This window comes from Phoenix dactylifera, chromosome 18 (assembly GCF_051530095.1).
Source record: "Phoenix dactylifera cultivar Ajwa chromosome 18, Ajwa_hap1_PhDact_Kaust_v1.1, whole genome shotgun sequence".
Lineage (NCBI taxonomy): Eukaryota > Viridiplantae > Streptophyta > Magnoliopsida > Arecales > Arecaceae > Phoenix > Phoenix dactylifera.
In genome coordinates this window covers 8897808-8924342 of record NC_143207.1, presented here as the reverse complement: position 1 = coordinate 8924342, position 26535 = coordinate 8897808, and the positions used below count along the sequence as shown (strand labels likewise).

General features: G+C 41.2%; 1 protein-coding gene and 1 long non-coding RNA gene across 7 annotated transcripts in view; one reads left to right on the top strand and one right to left on the bottom strand.

Annotated features, from left to right (window-relative positions):
• Positions 1-9901, top strand: part of LOC103710197 (cyclin-A2-1-like) — a 29452-nt gene extending 19551 nt beyond the window's left edge. For all 6 annotated transcript variants that reach the window (XM_039131908.3, XM_039131906.3, XM_039131907.3 and 3 more), the window contains one exon: positions 9455-9901. In XM_039131908.3, the coding sequence (XP_038987836.1) occupies positions 9455-9511 (57 nt within the window). In that variant the 3' untranslated portion in view covers positions 9512-9901. The remainder of the gene's footprint in view (positions 1-9454) is intronic.
• On the bottom strand, positions 4175-12505 carry LOC120112452 (uncharacterized). The gene is made up of 3 exons (XR_015974569.2): positions 12412-12505; positions 6418-6535; positions 4175-5654 (listed from the first exon to the last, which is right to left on the bottom strand). It is a non-coding gene; the product is annotated as an uncharacterized LOC120112452 (long non-coding RNA).
• Positions 12506-26535: the final 14030 nt, after the last annotated feature.

Sequence of the window (26535 nt, the reverse complement as noted above, 5' to 3'; positions counted from 1 at the left end):
GAAACCCATCTTTCTGTTTTTCTTCCTCGAGTCGACTCGTATTTTCTTGGGGTCGACTTGGCTGTCTTGAGAGGCGACTCGAGATCTTCGGAAGACGTCTCGTTTTCAGAGACTGAAAAACCGATTCTCTGTCTTTTGAACTGATCTGCCTTGGAGTCGACTCGGGCCTTGTTGGAGTCGACTCGGCTGACTTGGGGGTCGACTCTGGTACACTTGGAGTCGACTCGTTCTCAGGGTCTCCGAGATTGGTTCTCTACCTTTCAGACTGCTTTTCTCTGGGAGTCGACTCGGACAAACTGGGAGTCGACTCGCCAAGCGTCGGAGTCGACTCGCAATCTTATGGAGTCGACTCGATAACAGGGTCTAAAATCCATCGTTTTGTTTTTCTGTCTGTTACCCTTTGGAGTCGACTCGAGATCATCGGGAGTCGACTCGGCAAGCATCGGAGTCGACTCTCAACTTTTTGGAGTCGACTCGTAGGGTCTAAAATCCATCGTTCTGTCTTTTTGTCTGTTCTCAGTCTGAGTCGACTCGAAGAGTTCCAGAGTCGACTCGAGTTTGTGCCAGAAACGTTAAACCACCTGGAGCCGACACGCAAAGTTCCGGAGTCGACTAGTGCTGCAGACTTTGGTTTAAATTGAGTCCAACACTTAGCCAAATTACTTTGAACCAAAGCTCGAGGCACTTAAACAGAAATTCACACATATTTGCCTAAAACACTAGATTGAATTCATTAATACAACATAAAATATACTCAAATGCTTTGAGCTCATCAAAATCAATTAGGGGTTTACTCAATCACTCCACAATCTCCCCCTTTTTGATGATAACAAAACATTGAGTATTTGTAAAGTGAATTGCTCATTCAAGAAGTGATTTGTAATGAAGTTTCGAAATGAATTCAAATGTCTAGTCATTTAGTGTATCCAAAAATTGAAAGATATGAATCAGTAAACTTTGAAATTAAAGCTCCCTCTTTCATTTGGAATTATATAAGCCTTCAAATCATGCAATCAATTGTTTGGCTTATAAGTTTATAATGAATTTGTTTTCTTCAGATTATTCCCCTCAACATATGCATTCAATTTTGTTTGAACTTTGTTTAAGTTTTCTGAATTTTCTTTTAATGTTTTAAACTTGAGCTTAAGTTCTTAAGTATAGAAGAGAAAATTTCTTGAATATGATTCAACTAATCTCCGAATATTCATATTTTGCTTAAAGGTTTTCTTGTTTAGTGATTCTCTTTATTTACAATATATCATAGGTTCTCCCCCTTTTTGTCATCATAGCAAAAAGGTGGAATATCAATGAATCAATGTAGACAATGCTCATAACACAATACTCATAACACAGAAAGCACAATGTACACAAGTTTTTAGAAAAAGACTTCAATATATTGGAAGTATTACAAAATTTGAGTACAATGATTGAAAGTCCAAAAGGACTTTAAATGATAATAAAACAAAATACAAGTTTAAGGATGTCTAGAAGAAGAAGATGAAGCTCCCAAATTTCTTCGCTGACATTGCAAAACCAAACTAACTGCTTCAGAGAGATTCCCCAGTTGCACAATTATTTCTGAAGTAGTCCTAGCTTGAGTCTGGGTCAGTTGGGTTACGCTTTCATTGATTGTATCAAGCTTATCTATCACTACATTTGCAAGCCTTTCTGCTCCTTGATTTAGCCTTAGCAGCTCAGATCTTATAGAATCTTGCATTTGCTTCGTGTCTTTCTTAATAGCTGTGAGGCTCAAGTACTGACTCTGAACTAGACTCCTCAGACTGGACAGCTCCTCCTTGACTTCAGGTACCATGACAGACACTGCTACTGTGGAGGGAGTCAGCTCGGTGGAGGGTGTACTGGAGGTACCTCGAGTTCCCTCACAATGTCATCCCTCAATTCTCGGAGCTGCTCAGGACTAATTCTGACCTCTAGAGGCTGCTGAGGTGGTGGCACTGTGGATGAAGGTCCAGTAGAGGACGAGGGCCCGACAGTGGATGAGGGACCAGCTATGGATGGGAAGGTGGAGGATCTATGGAGATGTCTTGGTCATGGTCAGAGGTAGGAGAGTGATGAGCAGTGGGGTCAGATGGTATGGATGTAGAGGACTTCCTAACCCATGTACCCTTCACCTTGTGGAAACCCATCGGTGGAGAGTTCCCTCACCCATATGGTCTGTGTATCGAAGTGAGCAAAAGGGTTCCCCCTCAGAGCTAGGAACCTCTAACTTCCTAAAGATCAAGATGAAGAGCATACCGTAGGGGAGACTCAATCTAGGCTTATCTGGGGGTTCACTAATGTAATTGTAAATGAGTTTTGAGAAGTTGAGAGGAATTCCATGTAAGATATTGAATATTAAGTCTAAGTCTTTTTCGGAAATGAAATCAAATCTACCGGTTTTGGGAAAGAGGGTGCGAGAGATAATACTAAGTAGGAGGCGCATTTCAGTGGAGAGCTGATTTGCAAAAACCTCCTCAATAGGCGATTGGGGTACTCTCCCTAGGATGGCCGTAAGGTCCTCAGACCTATCGGTGGAATGTGTGGGAGTAGGGCTGGAAGTGGGCAGGGCCACACCCCTACCCAAGCCCGGCCCGAATTTATTTTCCGGGCTTCGTGCCGGGCCTAGGCCCGAATTGTATTATTGAAAATCGGCCCGAGCCTGGCCCGAGCCCAGCCCGAGCCCGATTGGGCCAGCTCGATCACATGAAGAGTAATTCGCTTCCTCCATTTTCCATCAAAATAATTTTTGATTGATTTAAGCTTGGGGAAGTAATTCGCTTCCTCCATTTTCTATCAAAAAAAAGTGTGATGCAATGTTCTAGAGTTTACAGTTTTTTTTTCTCAGTTTGAGATGTCGCTCTACCCCCCAAAAAAATTACTGTGTAATAATGATAAAACCTACTGAATACAGTGTGATGCTTAACGAAATGGTCCTACTTCTCTTTTATTCATAGAACTAATACACAAAAAGGAGCACAGCATCTCTTCTTCATATTAAATATAACTAATAGCCTTTCATTGAAATTTCTCAGTGCACGTGATCATATGTATTAAGACTTGGGGTTCCATAATAAGAAAATACCTGAGTTCCCGTCACCTCCTTTCTTCCTCTCTCAAACCCTAGTAGCTTGCCGGAACCCTAAACCCTCTAGCCATGGCGCTCTCCCTCCGCCTTCGCCGAGCCCTCGCCCTCTCCTCCTCCCTCCTTAAGGACCGCTCCTTTTCCTCGATCGTCTCCTCTTCTTCCCCTCCTCTCCCTCTCTCGCGGTTCCGCGCCGCCCCGGCACTTCTCGGAAGCCCTCGCACTAGCCTTCATTATCGGATCCAATCACTCGTTCCGTTCGTCGCCGATGCTTGCTGACTGTCGTGCAGACGGTGGCGAGGAGAGGAAGATATCGCCGGGCGAGATTTTGTTCGAGGGCTGCACTCGACGAGCCGACGACGACGAGCCTCCACGCCTCCACCGGACCCTAGACGACGACGACAAGCCTCTGCAAATCGCGATTCGGCAACCGCAAAAAATCCCCAAATCCCGTAACCCGGTTACCCAAATGGCCAAATACCCAATTCGGGCCGTGGTTGATTTCGGGCCGTGGTCGATTTTGGTTCGGGCTGGCATTGGGCTCGGGCTTGGTCCGGGCCCGGGCCGGGCCAATGGAAAACCCGAGCCCGGCCCGAAATAGAATTGGGCTTAAGTTTGCAGCCCGAGCCCGGTCCAAAATTCATTGGGTCTAGCCCATAGCCCGGCCCGCAGGCGGTCCGACACGGTGGGCTTCGGGCCGGCCCGAGCCCACTTCCAGCCCTATGTGGGAGCTATCCCCTCACGAGAGAGGTGGAGGACTCGAGCAATAAGATCCTCCGAGATTGAAATAGGGACATTGGCTACATTCCCTTGAATACCACCGCCACTTCGTGTGACGGTGCCATAGAATTTCCTGACTAACCTAGGGTATGTTGGAAGGTCAAGGGAACAAAAATATTCTAAACCTTGGGCCCTAAGATGCCCTAATGTGAACCCTTCATGGGAGAGTAAGTCAAAATCGACTTTCCTCCTGGTGGAGACAATCCTCCCGGCGCACGAACGCGAAGGAATCGACCTAGGCGGAGAGGGAACCGGAGGTGGTGGCCTCACGGGTTCATTCCGCGCCTTAGACCGTCTCTTGGCGTCGCTCGCTGTGAGAGGTCTCTTTTGGCTAGGGACAACGGCTTTCCTAGGCATCTTGACCTATCAAGGACGGAGAGACGTGAAAAAGGGAGGAAAAAATGGAGAAAAAACAAAGAAGGGAATCGGAGACGACCGTGGGAGACGACTCTAGGGTTTTTGGAACAGTGACGGCCGAAAATAGGTTTTGGGAAAAATCGGTTCGTTTAGGGTTAAAAGACGGATTTCCGACCTCGAGTCGACTCCTGAAAATTCGCGAGTCGACTCCTGAACATGCGCGAGTCGACTCGTGGGTTTTTGGAACAGTGACGGCCGAAAATAGGTTTTGGGAAAAATCGGTTCGTTTAGGGTTAAAAGACGGATTTCCGACCTCGAGTCGACTCCTGAAAATTCGCGAGTCGACTCCTGAACATGCGCGAGTCGACTCGCCCACGAGTCGACTCTTAGATTCATTCGAGTCGACTCGAACTCTGGTACATACCCAAAATCCCAGTTAATTCCGTTCCAAAAGAGAAATATGAAAATCTTTAGAACTTAAGAAATGATTTGATGATCACAAACGTGAAATCCTATATCCAACATAAGCTAATCATCGAAATCAATGAATTAGAGAAGAGTATCACAGGAATGGATCAATCACTCCTAACCCTCTTCTAAGAATACAAAATCGATCTTCACTCAAGAATTTTGTGAAGATATCAGCAAGTTGATTATCAGTACATACGAATTCAAGCATCACATCACCATTTAACATATGATCTCTTATGAAGTGATGTCTTATCTCAATGTGTTTATTTTGAGTGTTGAATTGGATTTTTAGTTAGATTTATAGCACTTGTGTTATCACAGTTTATGGGAATCTTATCTTGTTTAATGTCATAATCTTCAAGTTGTTGCTTGATCCACAAAATTTGAACACAACTACTCCCGGCAGCAACATATTCGGCTTCAGCCATAGATAGTGCAACCGAGTTTTGTTTCTTGCTAAACCATGAAATTAGGTTTTCTCCTAAAAAATGACAAGATCCGCTGGTGCTTTTTCTATCAAGTTTACAACCAGCGAAGTCTGAATCAGTGTACCCTATTAAATTTATGCTTGATTCTTTAGAGTACCGTAGACCTATATTTTTTGTTCCTATGAGATATTTAAAAATTCTCTTAACTGCAATTAGGTGTGATTCCTTAGGATTAGATTGATATCTAGCACACATGCATACACTAAACATAATATCAGGTCTACTTGCTGTAAGATATAGTAAAGATTCTATCATACCTCTATACAGCTTTTGATCTACTGACTTACCTCATCTTTGTCTAGTTTGCATGATGAGCTTATGGGAGTGCCAATTGACTTGTTTCCATCCATATCAAATTTCTTTAGCATTTTCTTGATGTACTTAGCTTGATTGATGAAAATTCCTTCCTTAGATTGTTTGATTTGAAGTCCGAGGAAGTAATTCAATTCTTCCATCATGCTCATCTCAAATTCACTCTGCATTAATTCAGCAAATTCTTCGTAAAGACGATTGTTAGTAGCACCGAAAATAATATCACATACATAAATCTGCACTACTAACATATCTTTGTTTTTCTTTTTCAAAAATAAGGTTGTGTCAACATTCCTTCTAGAAAATTCATAGTCTAATAGAAATTTGCTAAGTCTTTCATACCATGCTCTAGGGGCTTGTTTTAGACCATAAAGTGCTTTATTTAATTTGTAAACATGGTTGGGGTATTGATGATTTTCAAAAATAGGAGGTTGTTCTACATAAACCTCCTCATTAATATACCCATTCAAGAAAGCATTTTTTACATCCATTTGAAATAATTTGAAATCTTTAAAACATGTAAATGCTAGTAACAATCTAATTGCCTCAAGTCGAGCCACAGGAGCAAAGGTCTCATCAAAATTTATACCTTCTTCTTGATTATAGCCCTTTGCTACTAGTCTAGCCTTGTTTCTAACCATAACTTTATTTTCATCAAGTTTATTTTTGTACATCTATTTAGTTCCAATTATTGAGTATTCAGAGGATCTTTCAACTAAGTTCCATACTTTGTTTCTTGTTAATTGTTTAAGTTCCTCTTGCATAGCATTTATCCAATTTACATCACTTTCAGCTTCTTCAATGTTTTTAGGTTCTAGATGTGAAACAAATACAAGATGATTATTTAAGTTTCTAAGAAAGGCTTTAGTTCTAACAGCTTGAGATGGATCATCTAAGATTAACTCTTTAGGATGATCGTGAGCATACCTCCAAGCCTTTGTAAGCCCATGTTCAGCAATTGCCTCTTGGCTTGTTGAAGTCTCTTCAATTTGCTTCGGTTCATCCTCTTGTAAGGTCATGTTATCCATCTTTTCTTCAAGTATCCCTGCATCATCATCAAAAGTTACTCTCTTGCTAGAGGAAACATCATTAGACTCATCAAAAACAACATGAATAGATTCTTCAATAACAAGGGTTCTTTTGTTGAAGACTCTATATGCCTTACTTGATGTAAAATATCCCAAAAAGATACCTTGATCAGATTTGGAATCAAATTTACCTAAGTTATCTTTGCCATTATTATGAATAAAACACCTACAACCAAAAACATGAAAATAGTTTACTTTGGGCTTTCTATTTCTCCAAAGTTCATAAGGTGTTTTTTTTTATAATTGGTCTCAATAGAACTCTATTTAGAATATAACATGATGTGTTAATAGCTTCACCCCAAAAATACTTTGGGAGATCACTTTCACACAACATGGTCCTAGCCATTTTTTTTAGGGTTCTATTCTTTCTTTCCACCACTCCATTTTGTTGTGGAGTTCTAGGTGCAGAAAAATTATGAGTTATTCCCTTTTTACTACAAAATTTTCAAATAGATGATTTTCAAATTTCGTTCCATGATCACTCCTAATAGCTATAACTGAAGTATTTTTTGCGTTTGTTACTTCCTTATGGAATTTCTTAAATACTGAAAATGCTTCATCTTTATGAGCTAAAAATATGATCCATGTATATCTAGAAAAAACATCTACTATGACAAGACCATACTTGTTTCCACCAAGGCTTGTGGTCCTAGTTGGTCCAAAAAGGTCCATGTGAAATAACTCAAGAGGTCTAGTAGTAGAGACAATTTATGGACTTAAAAGAGCTTTTAGATTGTTTGCCAAATTGACATGCTTTACAAATTTTATTTTTCTTAAATTTCAGCTTTGGCAAACCAATCACAAAATCTCTTTTAATTAATTTAGATAATGTGTCAATGCTTGCGTGACCTAATTTACGATGCCATAACTAACTTGCCTCACCGAGCTTAGTATCATTAGCTACTGAGCAGCGGCTGTTTTTAGCAAGATCATCAAGATCTACTATATAAATATTGCCATGTTTTAGGTTTTTGAAAACTAAGCTATTGTCAATTGAATTGGTTATGATGCACTTAGATGGCTTAAACAAAACATCAAAACCTTTATCGCATAATTGACTAACGCTAAGTAAATTATGCTTGAGACTATCTACAAACCGAACATTATCAACAAAGGTTGAATGTGTAATTTGTATTTTACTGATACCAATGATGTGATCTTGGTTATTGTCTCCAAAAGTCACCGCACCTCCTTTCTTAGACTCTAGGATGAAGAATTGCTCTTTGTCACCCGTCATGTGTCTTGAGCAGCTACTATCCAAGTACCAACGATGTTTATTGAGCTTGGCTGTAAGACACTCCTACACAAAGAAATCATATAGTCTTAGGTACACAAGTTTTCTTGGGTCCTTCAAGGTTAGTTATGTTGGTTCTTTTTGGAGGTGAATACACTTCTTCCTTGAATCCGAAGGAAGCACTTTTCGGTTTGAGTTGAATGCATTTCTTCCTTCTTTTTCTTTGATTTACTCTACGAAAGCTCTTGGTGGTTGAAATGCTTTAATGCTCAAATAGAATAGCTCTCTTGTTGTCTACTACTGTTCACTCTAGCTATTTAAGTGGTTCCTTCTGAAAACTAGCCGTTAGAGAGAGATTTGGAGCCGTTCTGTCCCGTCTGCACATCCTGACAATGTATCTGTAGGGATCGGAGTCGACTCGTGTGATCTGGAGTCGACTCGGCTGTTGCTGGAGTCGACTCGCGCTTTATTGGAGACGACTCGACCACTGTTCAGGATTTGAATTAAAGTGCTTGTCTCGTCCTGGAGTCGACTTGGACCAAAACTGGAGTCGACTCGCCAACATCTGGAGATGACTCGGGCACTTAGGGGTCGGCTCGTTCTCAGGGTTTCAGAAACCCATCTTTCTGTTTTTCTTCCTCGAGTCGACTCGGCTGTCTTGAGAGGCGACTCGAGATCTTCGGGAGACGTCTTGTTCTCAGAGACCGGAAAACCGATTCTCTGTCTTTTGAACTGATCTGCCTTGGAGTCGACTTGGCTGACTTGAGGCTCGAGTCTGGAACACTTGGAGTCGACTCGTTTTCAGGGTCTTCGAGATTGGTTCTCTGCCTTTCAGACTGTTTTCCTCTAGGAGTCGACTCGGACAAACTGGGAGTCGACTCGCCAAGCGTCGGAGTCGACTCGCAATCTTCTGGAGTCGACTCGGTAACAGGGTCTAAAATCCATCGTTCTGTCTTTCTGTTTGTTACCTTTTGGAGTCGACTCGGGACCATCGGGAGTCGACTTGGCAAGCATTGGAGTCGACTCTCAACTTTTTGGAGTCGACTCGTTAACGGGGTCTAAAACCCATCGTTCTGTCTTTCTGTCTGTTTTCAGTCGGAGTCAACTGAGCTTGTGCCAGAAACGTTAAACCACCCGGAGTCGACTCGCAAAGTTCTGGAGTCGACTCATGATGCAGACTTTGGTTCAAATTGAGTCCAACACTTAGCCAAATTACTTTGAACCAAAGCTCGAGGAACTTAAACAGAAATTCATACATATTTGCCTGAAACACTGGATTGAATTCATTAGTATAATATAAAATATACTCAAATGCTTTGAGCTCATCAAAATCAATTAGGGGTTTACTCAATCACTCCACAGTCTGGCACATCAAGTTATCCTCAATGGATTTTTATATTTGGACCCCACAGCAGCGGGAGCCTTGTGCATCGAGACACCTTTTTTAGTGTCATAGAAGTAGAGAAAAATATTGTGACACTTAACAAGAAGTGTTCAAAATCCTGTTAGTGTACTTTTAGGGATTTGATTCACAGTTAGCTCAATTTTGAAGCCTTAATGTCTCTAGTTAAATAGTACCATGAATCTGCAATTATTTCCATTATATAGGCAATTAGTAAATGCTGAGCAATGTTTTTAACAGATCGAACGTGTGGCTGCTCTGACATCTCCAACATTGCCGCAATCAATCTTTTGTTGATTGTGATCTATGCCTCTATCTTCCATGGGCTGTGCCATTGGAGAGTGATCGCACTAAAGTTTCATTACCTCTTTTCTGATTCTTAGCAAAGACTGGATCTACTGATTATCTATTTGTCCGTTTCTTTTGATCTTCATTTATGGTGGTGGGTGGTGCCTACTTTTTCATTTTAAATATTCTGGCTCTGGTATTTCCAAGCCAGCCTGTGAAACGAAAAGTTTATAAGAGGGATGGGAGTGGCTGAAATATGCCAAAACAAATGTTTAGTTCATTTCATGATTTTATTTTCTCATGCAAAAAAACAGCTTATGCATGGATTCATGCTTGTCTGTCTGCGAGAGGAAATTGTAACTTTCTGACATAAATTTGAAATTTCGATAATTTTCACTTTATCACTGTTTTCTTTGTTGTTTTTACAATGATGCTCTGAAGAAAAAGTATGGTTGGAGTCCTGTGATATGTGGAAAAACGGCTATCATATTGCATGGAATCTATTTGGGATTAGAAAGCTTCCCAGAATTTCTCCAAAAGTAGATCTAGTAAAACATCTTTTTAACCTTGCAGAACTCAAATAATGTCAGGTTTTGATATGTGAACTTGATACTCGTGAGCTAACCTATGGCTGTTCAGTTATGCGTTCCCTTCACCAAACCCGCAGTGGCTGTTCGGGCATGCATTGCCTTTGACAATCCCTCGTCCTCATGTATCCATATTCCTCATGAATCCTCATGATCATGCACGTAAACCATATTTAATGCTGGAACCATTTCTAGTGCAAGCCTTCTCCGTTATTTACACGCCATTAACGTCCGGTTAGGTGAGTTGTGCTCTTTTTCTTTCATAGCCAGAGACAAGCCCAGGTTCCCCTTTTTGATAGATCTGCTGGATGTTTGTGGATGGAGCTGCTCTTGTTAACTTTCATTTCTTTGGTTACCTGGGGTTAAAATAGTTGCTGAGTCCATTATCCCCATTTTATAGGATTAAGAAAAAATCAATTGGCATCGTCCAAAGTATTAGGAGTAAAATCTTTGGCATCTATCCGGACGCTTTCAAAATACTGTTTCGACCCTATGCACCTATCACGTCCCAAGCCCGGAGTACGACAGACGCTGCACAGGCGCGCAAGACAGCTGACCATGTCAAAACTATCACAAATATTTAAAAATTCACTTAAATATTAGTATATATACAAAACGATCTTACAAAGTTTTCAAACTTTGCATATATCAACATAATTTCAAATATTTTAGTTAAATTAACTAAAATTCTAATTTTAGCAAAAACTTCCAAAATCTATCGCACTCTCCAATCCCGTGCGGTCAAGCTTCTGGATCTAAAAAGCAAATAAAATAGGATAATGAGCTACACTAGCCCAGTAAGCAACATAATACCCTAAAGTGGGGTCAAAGCATATCAAATATTTAATTAAAACATAAAATTATGACTGGAAAATAAATCACAATAAGCATTCTAATTTTTCTTTTCAAAACCTATCATCATTTTCACAAAAACTCTGATACTAAAATCCCAACATACGTAGGCTACGGCCACGAAATCCAGTAGCATGGGTCGCACAAAGTGCTAAACACTACTATTGTTATACACCGGTGGTACAGTGTCCAAACACCACTATTATTAAACACCGGTGGTACGGTGTCCAAACACCATTATTCTAATCACCAATGGTACGGTGTCGAAACCCGACTCTCACATATACAGGTCGACAGGGCCAACGAATAATCCTCATAGGCGGGGCCAGATCATAGCCATGCTGAAAATACATACATGTATATAAAATAAATTTTTCATCATTTGCCCAGTCACATTTTTCAGATTTCATAACATATAATATAAATTTCAAATGATATTTAACATGCGTGACCCATTTTAATAGGTACAAAATATATCTCAAGATTCAATCACTAATAATTATTTTATCAAATACTTTGAAAAATATACTTTGAGTATTAAATTATTTACCTTTTATTGCTTAAATTCCACTTCAAACAAACAGATCAAGTGCATCTGTTTAGATATAAGAAATTTTTTTGTTAATTTCAGAGTAAAGCAAAATCTAAAATACTATTAGACGTGGCCCAATAGGGTCGCACACGACTGAGCTGAGCCCAAGTTGGGCTCATAATGGGTACGACCCAAATAGGGTCCAACAAGGCTGAAGTAGGCCCAAGTTGGGCCCATAAAGGGGTGTGGCCTCAATTGGGCCCAAGTTGGGCCCGCAATTAACAGAGCCCAAGCTTGGCCCAATTCGGCCCACGATGGGCCTTTTTTTTTCTTTTCTTTTTCTTCTCTTTCTCTTCTTCTTTTTCTTTTCCCTTTCTTTTCTTCTTCCTATTTCTTCCCAAAGCTTCCTTGTTTCCCTCCTTTTTTTCTTCTTCTCGAAGCATTCGCTCATCCCTTCTTTCTTTTCTTTCCCGAAGCATCCTCCTTCCTCTTCTCTTCTCTTCTTCCTCTCACCTTCCCACTCTTCTCCTGTGAGCACACAAAAAAAAAAAAGATCCCAAGCCGGAGCTTGGGAAGAGGGGCGATGGAGCTCTTGGAAGGGCCGGCCGAGGCCGGCAGCGCCTGCGGTGGCCCTCTCTTCTCCTGCGATGGGGAGACACACCGGAAGAAGCCGGCGGCGTTGCAGGATGACCGCGGCCGAGCCTGCGGCCGCTCCCTACGACGGTCACGGCTTTCATAGCTGGGCTGCAGCATCGCGGTGCTCATGGCCAGGGTCAGCAGCGCTGGCGACGCACGCGGCCACACACGGTGAGCCTTTCCTTCTTACCCTTTCTCTCTTTCTTGCTTGCTTTCTTTCCTCCTCTCTCTCTCTGTTATCCCAAGTAGATCGGGAGGGAAGAAGGCTGGGAAGAGGAAAACTAAGATGGTCGGAAGCTTACCTTACTTTGGAAAGGAGTCACGAGCGCCTTCTCCGGCGATGCAGACGTCCGTTCAGGGAGCCCGGTCTCTGAGGAAGAAGGAGAATGGTGAGGGAGGAATCGTGATGTGGGTTTAGTTAATAAAAAGGGTGGGTTCTACTAGAACCATCGCACATCCACTTCTCCCCCCTCGAAGCAACAGATAGTGGCCTCCAGATGGGCTGCCGACTTTGGTCCAGGTCGGCCCATCTGGCGGCCCGATACTCACATTCTTCCCTCCTTTTAAAAATTTCGTTATCGAAATTTAACATACCTTAGCTTTCAAAAAGGCATGAATATTTTTTCTTCATCTCGTCCTCCAGTTCCCACATAGCCTATCATGTCAACCACACAAGCCCTCAGCATATTCTCCAAGATCTGAATGGTTCTTTTCGACTGGCCATCGGTCTGAGGGTGGAAAGCTGTGCTAAAGCTGAGAGTGGTTCCCAAAGGTTTATACAGACTACCCCAAAGGTGAGATACAAACCACAAGTCCTTATCGAAAATAATGGATATCGGTATTCCATGCAACCTCACTATTTGCTCAATATAGAGCTCCGCAAACTTTTCTAGTGTCATTCCCATTTTGAATACTAAAAGTGTGCCGACTTAGTCAGTCTGTCTACAATCACCCATATAGCATGATAACCTTTAGGAGTACGAGGCAATGTAGAGACGAAGTCTATTGGGATGTGTTCCCACCTCAATTCAGAAATTGAAAGGGGATGCAACAACCCAGTTGGTCTCTGGTGTTCTGCCTTAACCTGCTGACAAGTCAAACACCGAGCTACAAACTGTGCAATTTCTCTCTTTATGTTATTCCACTAGAATATATTTTTCAAATCTTTATACATTATTGTACTTCCAGGATGTACTATATATCCAGTGTTATGAGCTTCTCTCATAATTTCTCTCTTTAAATTAGAGTCATTTGGAAAACAAATTTTGTTTCTGAATCTCAATGATCCATTCTCATGAAGTCTGAACTCTGACTAAGAACCTGTTTCAATGTCACTTCTAATCTTTTATAACTGAGGGTCATCTGCTTGAGCATTCCTGATCCTCTCTATCAAGATATGTTGGACCCACAGATTTGCCAAATATACATCAAGATCATGCTAACATACCCCAATTTCTGCTCTCCTCAAATCTTCCAAGATTTCCTTCTAAAAGGTGAGTGGAGCAGCAATACTACCAGAAACTTTTCTGCTCAGTGCATCTACCACAACATTAGCTTCTTCTGAAGGTGAATAGAGCAGCAATACTACCAGAAGCTTTTCTGCTCAGTGCATCTACCACAATATTAGCTTTTCTCGAAGGTGAGTAGAGTAGCAATACTACCAGAAGCTTTTCTGCTCAGTGCATCTACCACAACATTAGCTTTTCCCGAATGGTAGGGTATAGACAAGTCATAATTTTTTTTATCAACTCTAGCCATCTTTTCTATCTCATATTGAGTTCCTTCTAAGTAAAAAAGTATTTTAGACTTTTGTGATCCGTATACACCTTACAAGATTCATCAATCCAGGGCAAAGGATATTTGTTCTTTATTGTTACCTTGTCCAATTCTTGATAATCGATACACAGCCGCATACTCCCATCTTTCTTTTTCACAAACAGGACAGAGGCTCCCCACGGAGATACACTAGGCTGGATAAAATTCTTGTCCAGGAGTTCTTGCAGCTGGATCTTTAATTTTCTTAGCTCGGCAGGGGCCATTCGATAAGGGGCTTTGGAAATAGGTCCTACTCCTGGCGCGAGATTGATGGTGAATTCGACCTCTTGATTAGGGGGTAATCCTAGTAATCCATCCGGAAAAATATCCGGGTATTTCCTGACTACTGGAATATCTTCCAGTTTGGTCTCCTTTTCGGTACCCATTACACAGGCTAGATAAGTCTTACACCCCTTTCTTAATGCCTTCATAGCTTTCAGGGTAGAAATAAAATGCAATGATGAATTACATTGCAGGGGTGCATCGTCTTGGAAGAAGAACCTTGGTTCTTCATGTATCTAGAATATCACTCTTTGGATATCACATGTCCTAGGAACATCACACTATCCAGCCAAAATTCACTTTTCTTCAATTTACCATACCATTGCTCCTATCTTAGGGTTTTCAGTACTATCCTTAAATGCTGCTCATGCTTGGCCTGACTTCTAGAATAAATTAAAATATCATCAATAAAGACCACCACAAATTTATCTTATGATGCAATTCTTGCACCTAATATCATCAATTACTGTTTTCTGTAGAGTTGTAGTAACATGTAATGGTTCTTTTAGTTTCTCAAGTATGCAGTGTAATTATCTAGAAGAATTAACTGAAACCAAAGAATGCGTAGAGCCAGAATCGAATAGAATAGAGCTATCAATCGAGTTGACTGGTAATGTACCTGTCACCACCCGGTCATTGGCATTGGCATCTTGGTGGGTCAGTGCAAAACTCGAGCATTGCTTCTTGGCCTCTGGTCACCAGGTATAGGAAGTCTGGGCTCATTCCTCCTTTTGTTCGGGCAAGCACATGCTAGGTGTCCAATCCACCCACAACTAAAACATGCCCTCGCTCTCCTTCGACAGGGCCTACTATGGGATCTGCCAGAGTAAGTGCAGGCCTTGGGCTTCTTCCGAATCGGAGCGTCGTTGAAGTCCCATGGCTTGCCACTCCGACTTCTAGCTGGCCTAGATCTCATTAGGTCAGCCTTGTCTCTATCAGATCTTTTTAATTCAGCCTCCACTTTCAAGGCTTTGTCCAAAATATCCCTATAACTGGTAAATAAATGTGAAGATGTCCGGAACCTGATCCTATATCTAAGCCCTTGTTCGAACTGGTTGGCTCTACTCCTTTCGTCCTGCATGAACTAGGGGCAGAATCGGCCTAACTCATTAAACCTATTGGCGTAATCCTAGTCAGGCATATGCTCGGACTGAGTCAGCGATAAAAACTCATTCTGCTTTATTTGCTTCACTGAGTCCGAAAAGTACTGAGTATAAAATAACCTCTTAAAATCTCTCCAGGTCATTCTATTGACTTCATATGCTGTCTCCATAGCAGACCACCAAAACTCAGCATTCCCCCTTAGCATAGAGATAGCTAGTCTGACTTTTATCTCCTCGAGAAATTGGAGTGCCAGATACATCTTCTCCATTTTCCGGATCCAGGTCTCAACTGTCATGGGATCAGATCCACCATCAAACATCGGTGGATTTAGCCTACGGACCTCTCGTAATAGGAATCAATCGACTCTACAGGTTGGGCAGCCAACTGCATTTGCTGCTGTTGCTGGAGCAGTTGTGCCATTAATTGGTACACTCTTGCCAAGTTTGCTTGGGTTGCCACGGAGTGTGGAGTGGTTTGTGAAATTGATTGGCTGCTAAGGTTCGGGAAATGTACCCTTATTTCTCTCTCATCCTCCATATTGTTTACGGCTACCTAGCAGTCAAAAATTTAAGATGAGATTAACACACATCAATTTCTTTAATTAATATATATATATTTATAACAAATATTAATAAAATATTTTCTTCAATTAATATATTTATAACAAATATTAATAAATTTTTTTCTTTAATTAATATATTTATAACAAAAAGCAAATAATATTATCCTCTTGTCTAACTCTTGCCCATTTCTCAACCTTTCCAACAGATCCAAGGAATCCTAAAATCTAGGCTCTGATACCACTAAATCTGTCACGCCTCGAGCCCGGAGCACAGCAGACGCCGCACGCCCGTGCGGCGGGCCGCATGGGCACGCAAGGTAGCTGACCATGTCAAAGCTATCACAAATGCTTAAAAATTTGCTTAAACAATAATATATATGCAAAACAATCTTACAAAGTTTCCAAAATTTGCATATATCAACATAATTTCAAATATTTTAGTTAAACTAACCAAAATTCTAATTTTAGCAAAAACTTCCAAAATCTATCGTACTCCTCAATCCCGTGCGATCAAGCTTCTGGATCTGAAAAATAAATAAAATAGGATAATAAGTTACACTAGCCCAGTAAGCAACATAATTGTCACGACCCCTGCCCCGCTTCCGGCGGGCCGCCGCGACAGTCCTAGGGTGCGGGTAGGCATAAGGCCACCAGCCACCACGTAGAATCCTATTACCTATCAATCATCAATAAATTCTGAAAAATTTTGGCATGATGCATGCACAAAATGATCACCTTTCTTATGGTGACCTGTCAGGATTATCTCAATACATACAACAACACTACCTGTCAGAGCAGCAATCACATAATCTGTCACATAATGAACCTGGATAATATATATCAATACATCATCACATGCATATAACTCATCTGTATAAAAATCTGGTTTCCATTCCATCCATGGTTAAACCCATATCCACAACAGGATCTATGACTGTAACTATACACTATATACAACAGAAGATTTATAATACACCAAAAGGTATAAACCTCTATCTATATTATACTATGGAGCGGCACAGCTAGCAGGCAATCTCTAACCCTGCTCCTCTCTATACAACATCTGTCCTGCAACAAAAATATCAAACTGGGGAGTGAGTATATGAATACTCAGTGAGTGGAGTAGTGAGTACTATGCATATGAGATAGAATATAATCATGGCTCGAGATGAAATCTCAAGATCAATAACAAGATGAACATGAACTCAACATAGAGAATATGGAGTAAATCATCAATATCACCACAATCACAATCAACTCATCTGGAGCACATATGGAATAATCAAGTAAACATATATGCTACTCATGAATATGTTCGACAAATCATAATGCTGGAACATACAAATCGGATGTCAATATGCTGAAACATTGATAAATAGCTATCAGAAGGTGGGTCTTACACCTCAGGCGAACCACAACAACTTCCTACTGCCATATGCATGCATAGAATATGACACCACACCAATATGTAAATCAGGGTGTCAATATGCGAAGTCATCACTAGACAGCTGTCGGAAGGTGGGTCTTACGCCCCAGGCGAACCACAACAAATCTCTACAATCACATGCATATGCAGGATAAGACACCACACTGATAATACAAATACTGGCCAGTATCCAGAACAGAAATCCATAGAAACATCTCACTTCTATATACTAAACGGCACCTCGCGGGAATTCTACATCCGCGGAAAGCCATACTGCACCTCGCGGGATCTTACTATGCCCGGCGGCAAGCAGAATATAAGTCGTAGGACCGGCCGACGCCTAGGGCCGTGTCCCTCCTAGGAAGGGACTGGGCTCCACCCTTCCAGAAGGCTACTATGTGCACACAGGCCGATGTCTAACCCCATCGACTATAGGTGTCCTGTAGATACTGCCAAGCTATGCATGAATGACATAATGCACCTTCTCAATACTCAACTATAAAGGAGTAAAATGAAGACTACCACTCACTTGACCACGACCCAATCATAAACTAACATCAGGGTTGGGAGTGAAGAGTCAAGGAGTGCAATGCAACTCAATATACCACTGAAAAGGCTCTACAAATCTTTGAAGTAGAGGAAATGAAATCAATTTACAAAAAAAATCATTTCACAATCCGGAACCAATTTGAATACTCTTCTATCCCTTTTAATTCCTCTCAATATTCCCTCAAATGCATGTACAAAATAATCAAGCATGGAGAAACAATTCAACTCCCCCCTTTCTAAATCCTTTTTCTTTTCTCTTTTTTCTATCAATAAATCTTTTCCTTATATGTATTATGATGCAAAAGCATCACATACACACACCTTAGGCCACTGCTATAGGGTCAAGGTGCGAGAAAGAGTCAAAATCCTCCTTCACTAAAAATTTCACTGAGGCGTGAGTCTACCCCAACCTCATGAGTCGACCCCGACCATAGAGCCGCAAAACTTCATTTTTTGGACTCTCAGAGAGAGTCGACCCCCAACCTCGTGAGTCGACTCCGACCATAGAGCCGCAAAACTTCATTTTCTGGACTCTTAGAGAGAGTCGACCCCCAACCTCGTGAGTCGACCCCTCTGAGGCATGAGTCGACCCCAATCTGCCCCGAGTCGACTCCAGTTGACCTTGAGTCGACTCCGGCGCGTTTTGAGGCGACTCCCACCATTTTCTCATTTTTTTTATCTCGGGTGAACAGTAACCCGGACTGACAGTGGGTTACTTCATCCCGGTTTTGATATACCTAACATTCTACACTCATAGGGGTTTCCAGAGAGATAACATGCATCACCATCGGAGGCCGATTGACCTCCAAAATAATTCACCGAAGTTGAAACTTCGACACAGTTTTTCCGCAGTGCTGGAAAAACTTGTCGAAATCCAATTCTTCCTCTTTTAACCACCTCTACAACCCTTATCTGACCCCTCTAGACTACATTCATCCTTTGTATAGCCTAATTTCATCAAAAGACTAGGTAGGGATGGGTATTTACCTTTTTCTCTTCGGAAAATCGAGGTCTTTGCGTAGAGGAGAAGGAGATCTACGCTTTTTTCTTCAGTTGGCAGCGCAACCGGGGCTCCCTTCCCTTCTTCTTTCTTCTTCTTCTTCCTCTTCTTTTCTTCCTTTCTTTTTTTCTTCTTCTTTTCCTTCTCTCTGTCACCACCTGAGAGTCCCCTCCCTTTTTTTCTCTGTTTCACTCCACGGACACAGCACCAACCCATAAATTAAGTCACATCAAGCACTATTCATCCTTTGTTTGATATTATTAAATTCCCGTTTTGCCCCTACACTTCAACATATTTACTGTTATGCCATTAACTTTTGATTCCTTCCACCACTTCAACGCATCTACAATCATGCCATTATTTTTTGATTCCTTCCAATTTTATCCCTTATATCAATTTTAAAGGACTATTCTATTCTTTTATATATATATATATAAAAATTTTTGGGGTTATTACATCCTCCCCACTTTATATTAAATTTGTCCTCGAATTTAAAAGAGTAAATTACCTGATTACTCAAAGAGGTGAGGGTATTTGCTTTTCATACTTTGCTCCGACTCCCAAGTGCATTCTTCAACATTGTGCTGGTGCCATTAGACCTTCACTATACATATTTTCTTATTTCTTAGCTTCTTGATCTGAGTATCAAGGATAGCTACGGGAAGCTCTTCATAAGAAAGGTCTCCCTCTACTGTAACTTCCTGCACTAGTAGCACATGGGATGGATCCGGCACATACTTCCGGAGCATAGATATATGAAATACTGGATGCACATGGCTGAGGGTTGGAGGCAGTGCTAATCTGTAAGATACAGTGTCAACCTTGTCTAATATCTCAAAGGGGCCAATGTATCTGGAACTAAGCTTGCCTCTTATTCCAAACCTCATTACTCCTTTCATAGGAGAGATCTTTAGGAAAACATGATCCTCCGTGCCAAATTGCACATCTCTCCTTCTGAGATCTGCGTAGCTCTTCTGCCTACTAAACACTGTCCTCAACCTTTGCTGTATCACTAACACCATTTCTGATCAGTGCATCTACCACAACATTAGCTTTTCTCGGATGTGAGTAGAGCAGCAATACTACCAGAAGTTTTTCAGCTCGGTGTATCTACCTCAACATTAGCTTTTTTCGGGGAGTAGTGCATAGACAAGGCATAATTTTTATCAATTCCAATCATCTTTCCTGTCTCATATTGAGTTCCTTCTAGTAGAAACGTATTTTAGACTTTTATGATCCATATACACCTTACAAGATTCATCAATCCGAGATAGAAGGTATTTGTTCTTTATTGTTACCTTGTTAATCCTCGATAACCGATACATAACCTCAAACTTCCATCTTTACAAACAATACTAGAGCTCCCCAAGGTGACACACTAAGTCGAATGAAGCCTTTATCAAGCAGATCTTGCAACTGTTCCTTTAATTCTTTTATTTCAGTTGGAGCAATTCTATAGGGTTTTTTTTTTTTGAAGATTGGTGTGGTATTGGAAATCAAATCAATTGCAAATCCAATCTCTCTCTCTGGTGGCAAACCAGGAAGATCTTCTGGAAAAACATCAGGGTATTCATTCATTACTGGAATATCCTCCAATTTGGTCTCCTTTCAGGTATTCATTATACAGGCTAAATAAGTCTTATATTCCTTGCCTAATGCCTTCCTAGCTTTCACGGCAGAAATTAATGTAATGATGAATTACATTACACGGGTGCATCGCTTTGAAAGAAGAACCCTGGTTCTTCAGGTATCTAGAATATCACTCTTTTACTGTAGCGGTCAATATGACCAATTTAAATTTGACTCGATCCACTATACTTTTGCTGCACAACTCTGATCAATATTCTCCGAATTTATTAATTGACTTTCTATCAAAATACAAGTCTTAATTATAAACTGAAATGATATAAAATTTTATGCCTCAAGTAGAGCCAAAAAAGAACTCTTAAGTCTCATCCCCAAATATATTTTACTGAATTGTAAATGATTCATAAAATAACATACAGAAAAATTCTATGCTCCATAGTATAATCCTATACTTAATCCTGACTCACCCTATTGCTCTGACAGGACTCTTCTTAACCTTTGCTCTGATACCACTTTTATCACGACCCCCGCCCCGCTTCCGGCGGGCCGCTGCGACGGTCCTAGGTTCGGGGTAGGCATAAGGCCACCAGCCACCACGTAGAACCCTACTACCTATCAATCATCAATAAATTCTGAAAAATTTTGGCATGATGCATGCACAAAATGATCACCTTTCCTATGGTGATCTGTCAGAATTATCTCAATACATACAACAACACTACCTGTCAGAGCAGCAATCACATAATCTGTCACATAATGAACCTGGACAATATATATCAATACATCGTCACAGGCATATAACTCATCTGTATAAAAATCTGGTTTCCATTCCATCCATGGTCAAACCCATATCCACAACAGGATCTATGACTGTAACTATACACTACATACAACAGAAGATTTATAATACACCAAAAGGTATAAACCTCTATCTACATTATACTATAGAGCGGCACAGCTAGCAAGCAATCTCTAACCCTGCTCCTCTCTATACAACATCTGTCCTGCAACAAAAATATCAAATTGGAGAGTGAGTATATGAATACTCAGTGAGTGGAGTAGTGAGTACTATGCATATGAGACAGAATATAATCATCGCTCGAGATGAAATCTCAAGATCAATAACAAGATTAAAATAAACTCAACATAGAGAATATGGCGTAAATCATCAATATCACCACAATCACAATCAACTCATCTGGAGCACATATGGAATAATCAAGTAAACATATATGCTACTCATGAATATGCTCGACAGATCATAATGCTGGAACATACAAATCGGGTGTCAATATGCTGAAACATTGATAAATAGCTATCGGAAGGTGGGTCTTACACCCCAGGCGAAACACAACAACTCCCTACTGCCATATGCATGCATAGAATATGACACCACACCAATATGTAAATCAGGGTGTCAATATGCGAAGTCATCACTAGACAGCTGTCGGAAGATGGGTCTTACGCCCCAGGCGAACCACAACAACTCCCTACAATCACATGCATATGCAGGATAAGACACCACACTGATAATACAAATACTGGCCAGTATCCAGAACAGAAATCCATAGAAACATCTCACTTCTATATACTGAACGGCACCTCGCGGGAATTCTACATCCGCGGAAAGCCATACTACACCTCGCGGGGTCTTACTATGCCCGACGGCAAGCAGAATATAAGTCGTAGGACCGACTGATCCTACGCTTAGGGCCGTGTCCCCCCTAGAAAGGAACTGGGCTCCGCCCACCCAGAAGGCTACTATGTACACACAGGCCGATATCTAACCCCATCGACTATAGGTGTCCTGTAGATACTGCCAAGCTATGCATGAATGACATAATGCACCTTCTCAATACTCAACTATAAAAGAATAAAATGAATACTACCACTCACTTGACCACGATCCAATCATAAACTAACATCAGGGTTGGGAGTAAAGAGTCAAGAGAGTGCAATGCAACTCAATATACCACTGAAAAGGCTCTATAAATCTTTGAAGTAGAGAAAATGAAATCAATTTATAAAAGAAGTCATTTCACAATCTAGAACCAATTTGAATACTCTTCTACCCCTTTTTATTCCTCTCAATGTTCCCTCAAATGCATGTACAAAATAATCAAGCATGGAGAAACAAGATTATAGAGGAATTTATTACAATATCAATCAATATGCACAAGTGGAATCAATTCACACTTGGCGACATTCATGAAAATGAATTAAGAATGCTCATGGTGCAAAGTACATGACTTCCACTCACCTGTCAATCTGGCACAGCCCTGATACACTTCCAAAAATCTACAGTAGGCAGTAGGGGACTTCCTCCTCTTGTTTCCTAGCTTCTTGCCCAACTGATACATGCATTGATAATACATTTAGTCTTGTATCAAGGGCCATAATTTACGTGCCAATCATAATATAGAAAACTTTAATTGATTCAACTCCCCCCTTTTCTAAATTCTTTTCTTTTTCTCTTTTTTCTATCAATAAATCTTCCCCTTATATGTATTATGATGCAAAAGCATCACACACACACACCTCTTAGGCCACTGCTATAGGGTCAAGGTGTGAGAAAGAGTTAAAATCCTCCTTCACTAAAAATTTCACTGAGGCGTGAGTCGACCCCGACCTCATGAGTTGACCCCGACCACGGAGCCGCAAAACTTCATTTTCTGGACTCTTAGAGAGAGTCGACCCCCAACCTCATGAGTCGATCCCTCTGAGGCATGAGTCGACTCCAATCCGCCCCGAGTCGACTTCAGTTGATCTCGAATCGACTCCAGCGCGTTTTGAGGCGACTCCCACCATTTTCTCATTTTTTTCATCTCGGGTGAACAGTAACCCGAACTGACAGTGGGTTACTTCATCTCGATTTTGATCCACTTTCCAAACTCCAAATTTTATAAAATTTTATACCTAACATTCTACACTCATAGGGGTTTTCAGAGAGATAACATGCATCACCATCGGAGGCCGATTGAATTCCGAAATAATTCACCGAAGTTGGGACTTCGACACAGTATTTCTGCAGTGCCGGAAAAACTTGTCGAAATCCAATTCTTCCTCTTTTAACCACCTCTACAACCCTTATCCAACCCCTCAAGACTACATCCACCTTTGTATAGCCTAATTTCATCAAAAGACTAGGTAGGAATGGGTATTTACCTTTTTCTCTTCGGAAAATCGAGGTCTTTGCATAGAGGAAAAGGAGATCTACGCTTTTCCCTTCAGTTGGCAGCGCAACCGAGGCTTCCTTCCCTTCTTCTTTCTTCTTCTTCTTCCTCTTCTTTTCTTCCTTTCTTTTCTTCTTCTTCTTTTTCTTCTCTCTGTCACCGTTTGAGACTCCCCCCCTTTTCTTCTTTGTTTCACTCCACGGACACACCAATCCATGAATTAAGTCACATCAAGCACTATTCACCCTTTGTTTAATATTATTAAATTTTTATCTTGCCCCTAACACTTCAACATATTACTGTTATGCCATTAACTTTTGATTCATTCTAATTTTATCCTTACCACTTCAACGCATCTACAATCATACCATTATCTTTTGATTCCTTCCAATTTTACCCCTTATATCAATTTTAAAGGACTATTCTATCCTTTTATATATATATAAATTTTTGGGGTTATTACAATAATACCCCAGAGTGGGGTCAAAGTATATCAAATATTTAATTAAAACACAAAATAATGACTGGAAAATAAATCATAATAAGTATTCTAATTTTTTATCCAAAACTTATCATCATTTTCACGAAAACTTTGATACTAAAATCGCAATATATATAGGCTACGACCACGAAACGCAGTGGCATGGGTCGCACAATGTGCGAAACACCACTATTATTATACGCCGGTGGTACGGTGTCCAAACACCACTATTATTAATCATCGGTGGTATAGTGTCCAAATACCACTATTCTAATCACCGATGGTACAGTGTCGAAATCGATTTCTCACAGATACAAGTCAACAGGGTCAATGAATAATCTCCATTAGCGAGGCCAAATTATAGCCACGCTGAGAATACATAAATGTATATAAAATAGATTTTTCACCATTTGCCCAGTCACATTTTCCAGATTTCATAACATATAACATAAATTTCAAATGATATTTAACATGCATGACCCATTTTACTCGGTACAAAATATATCTCAAGATTCAATCACTAATAATTATTTTATTAAATACTTTAAAAAATATATTTTGAGGTATTAAATTACTTACCTTTCCTTGCTTAAATCTCACTTTAAACAAATAGATCAAGTGCACCTGTTTAGATATAATAAATTTTTTTGTTAATTTCAAGGCAAAGCGAAATCTAAAATAGTATTAGACACGGCCCAACAGGGCTCCACATGACTAAACTGAGCCCAAGTTGGGCCTATAATGGTATGGCCCAAATAGGGTCCAACAAGGTTGAAGTGGACCCAAGTTGGGCCCACAAAAGGGGCACGACCCCAACTGGGCCCAACATGGTTGAACTGGGCCCAAGTTGGCCCCGCAATGAACAGAGCCCAAGCTTGACCCAGTTCAGCCCACGATGGGCTTTCTTTCTTTTCTTTTCTTTTTCTTTTTCTTCTCTTTCTCTTCTTCTTTCTCTTTTCTGTTTCTTTCCTTCTTCCTGTTTCTTCCCAAAGCTTTCCTGTTTTCCTTTTTTTTTTTTTCTTCTTCTTCCCGAAGCATCCTCTCCTTCCTTCTTTCTTTTCTTTCCCGAAGCATCCTCCTTCCTCTTCTCTTCTCTTCTTCCTCTTACCTTTCCACTCTTCTCCTGTGAGCACAAAAGAAAGAAGATCCCAAGCCGGAGCTTGGGAGGAGGGGCAATGGAGCTCTTGGGAGGGCCTGCCGAGGCCGGCGGCGCCTGCGGTTGCCCTCTGTTCTCCAACGTAGGGGAGACACACCGGAAGAAGCCGGCGGCGTCACGGGATGATCGCGGCTGAGCCGGCGACTGCTCCCCGTGACGGTCACAACTCTCACGGCCGGCTGCAGCGTCGCGGTGCTCATGGCTAGGGTCAGCGGCACCGGCGATGCTCGCGGCCGCACATGGTGAGCCTTCCCTTCTTCCCCTTTCTCTCTTTATTGCTTGCTTTCTTTCCTCCTCTCTCTCTCTATTATCCCAAGTAGATCGGGAGGGAAGAAGGCTAGGAAGAGGAAAACTAAGATGGTCGGAAGCTTGCCCAACTTCAGGAAGGAGTCATGAGCACCTTCTCCAGCGACGCAGATGTTCATTCAGGGAGCCTAGTCTCTGAGGAAGGAGGAGAATAATGAAGGAGGAACAATGATGTGGGTTCAGTTAATAGAAGGGTGGGTTCTGGAGGGTTCGACGACTGAACCACCGTACATCCACTTTTTCCCCCCAGAAGCAGCGGATAGTGGCCTCCAGATGGGCTGCCGACTTTGGTCCAGGTCGGCCCATCTGGCGGCCCGATACTCACAGCACCTTTTAATTAGGAGATAATATCTAGGGATTAGATGGTCTGATGTTGAGATTTAGGGAAACATTGAGATCCTATTTAGATGCGAGAAGATGTATTGACCCCATGATATATTCTTGGCAGGATTTCTTAGGGAAAAAAAATCTTGGTGGGTTTTGACGGGTTATGATCACAATTAATCCATAGTGTTCAGAGCGACTTAGAAAATAGATTAGTTGTCTCTAAAAGAAAATAATAAATTTTCTTATCAATGGCACTTGTTTGATCGTATATCAGAAATAGAATCATGACCTCGTGCCTTAGAAGGCAAAGGTGACTAAGTAGGAACTCCCTCTTCAGCAGTTGGCCGACTTCGACCAGCTGTCGGACCCATCATCCTATCTTTTCTCTCTCCCCTTTCTTCTCTTTCTTCCTCTCTTTTATCGGACCTATCCGTGTCCCTTTCTCTTCCTCCCTCTCTATTAGCTTTCGATTCCATGGCTATTCAGATATGGTCTTTGACTAGCCACCAAATCCCGCTTCTCTCCCCCATTTTGTCTCTCCATGAAGTCATATCTTCTCTCTCTCCCCTTTCCTCTCTTTCTTCCTCTCTTCCTCTCCTTCTCTTCCTTTCTTCCCCTTGATGTGGGAGCATTGAGCCCAATCCCTTTGGCTTTGTGA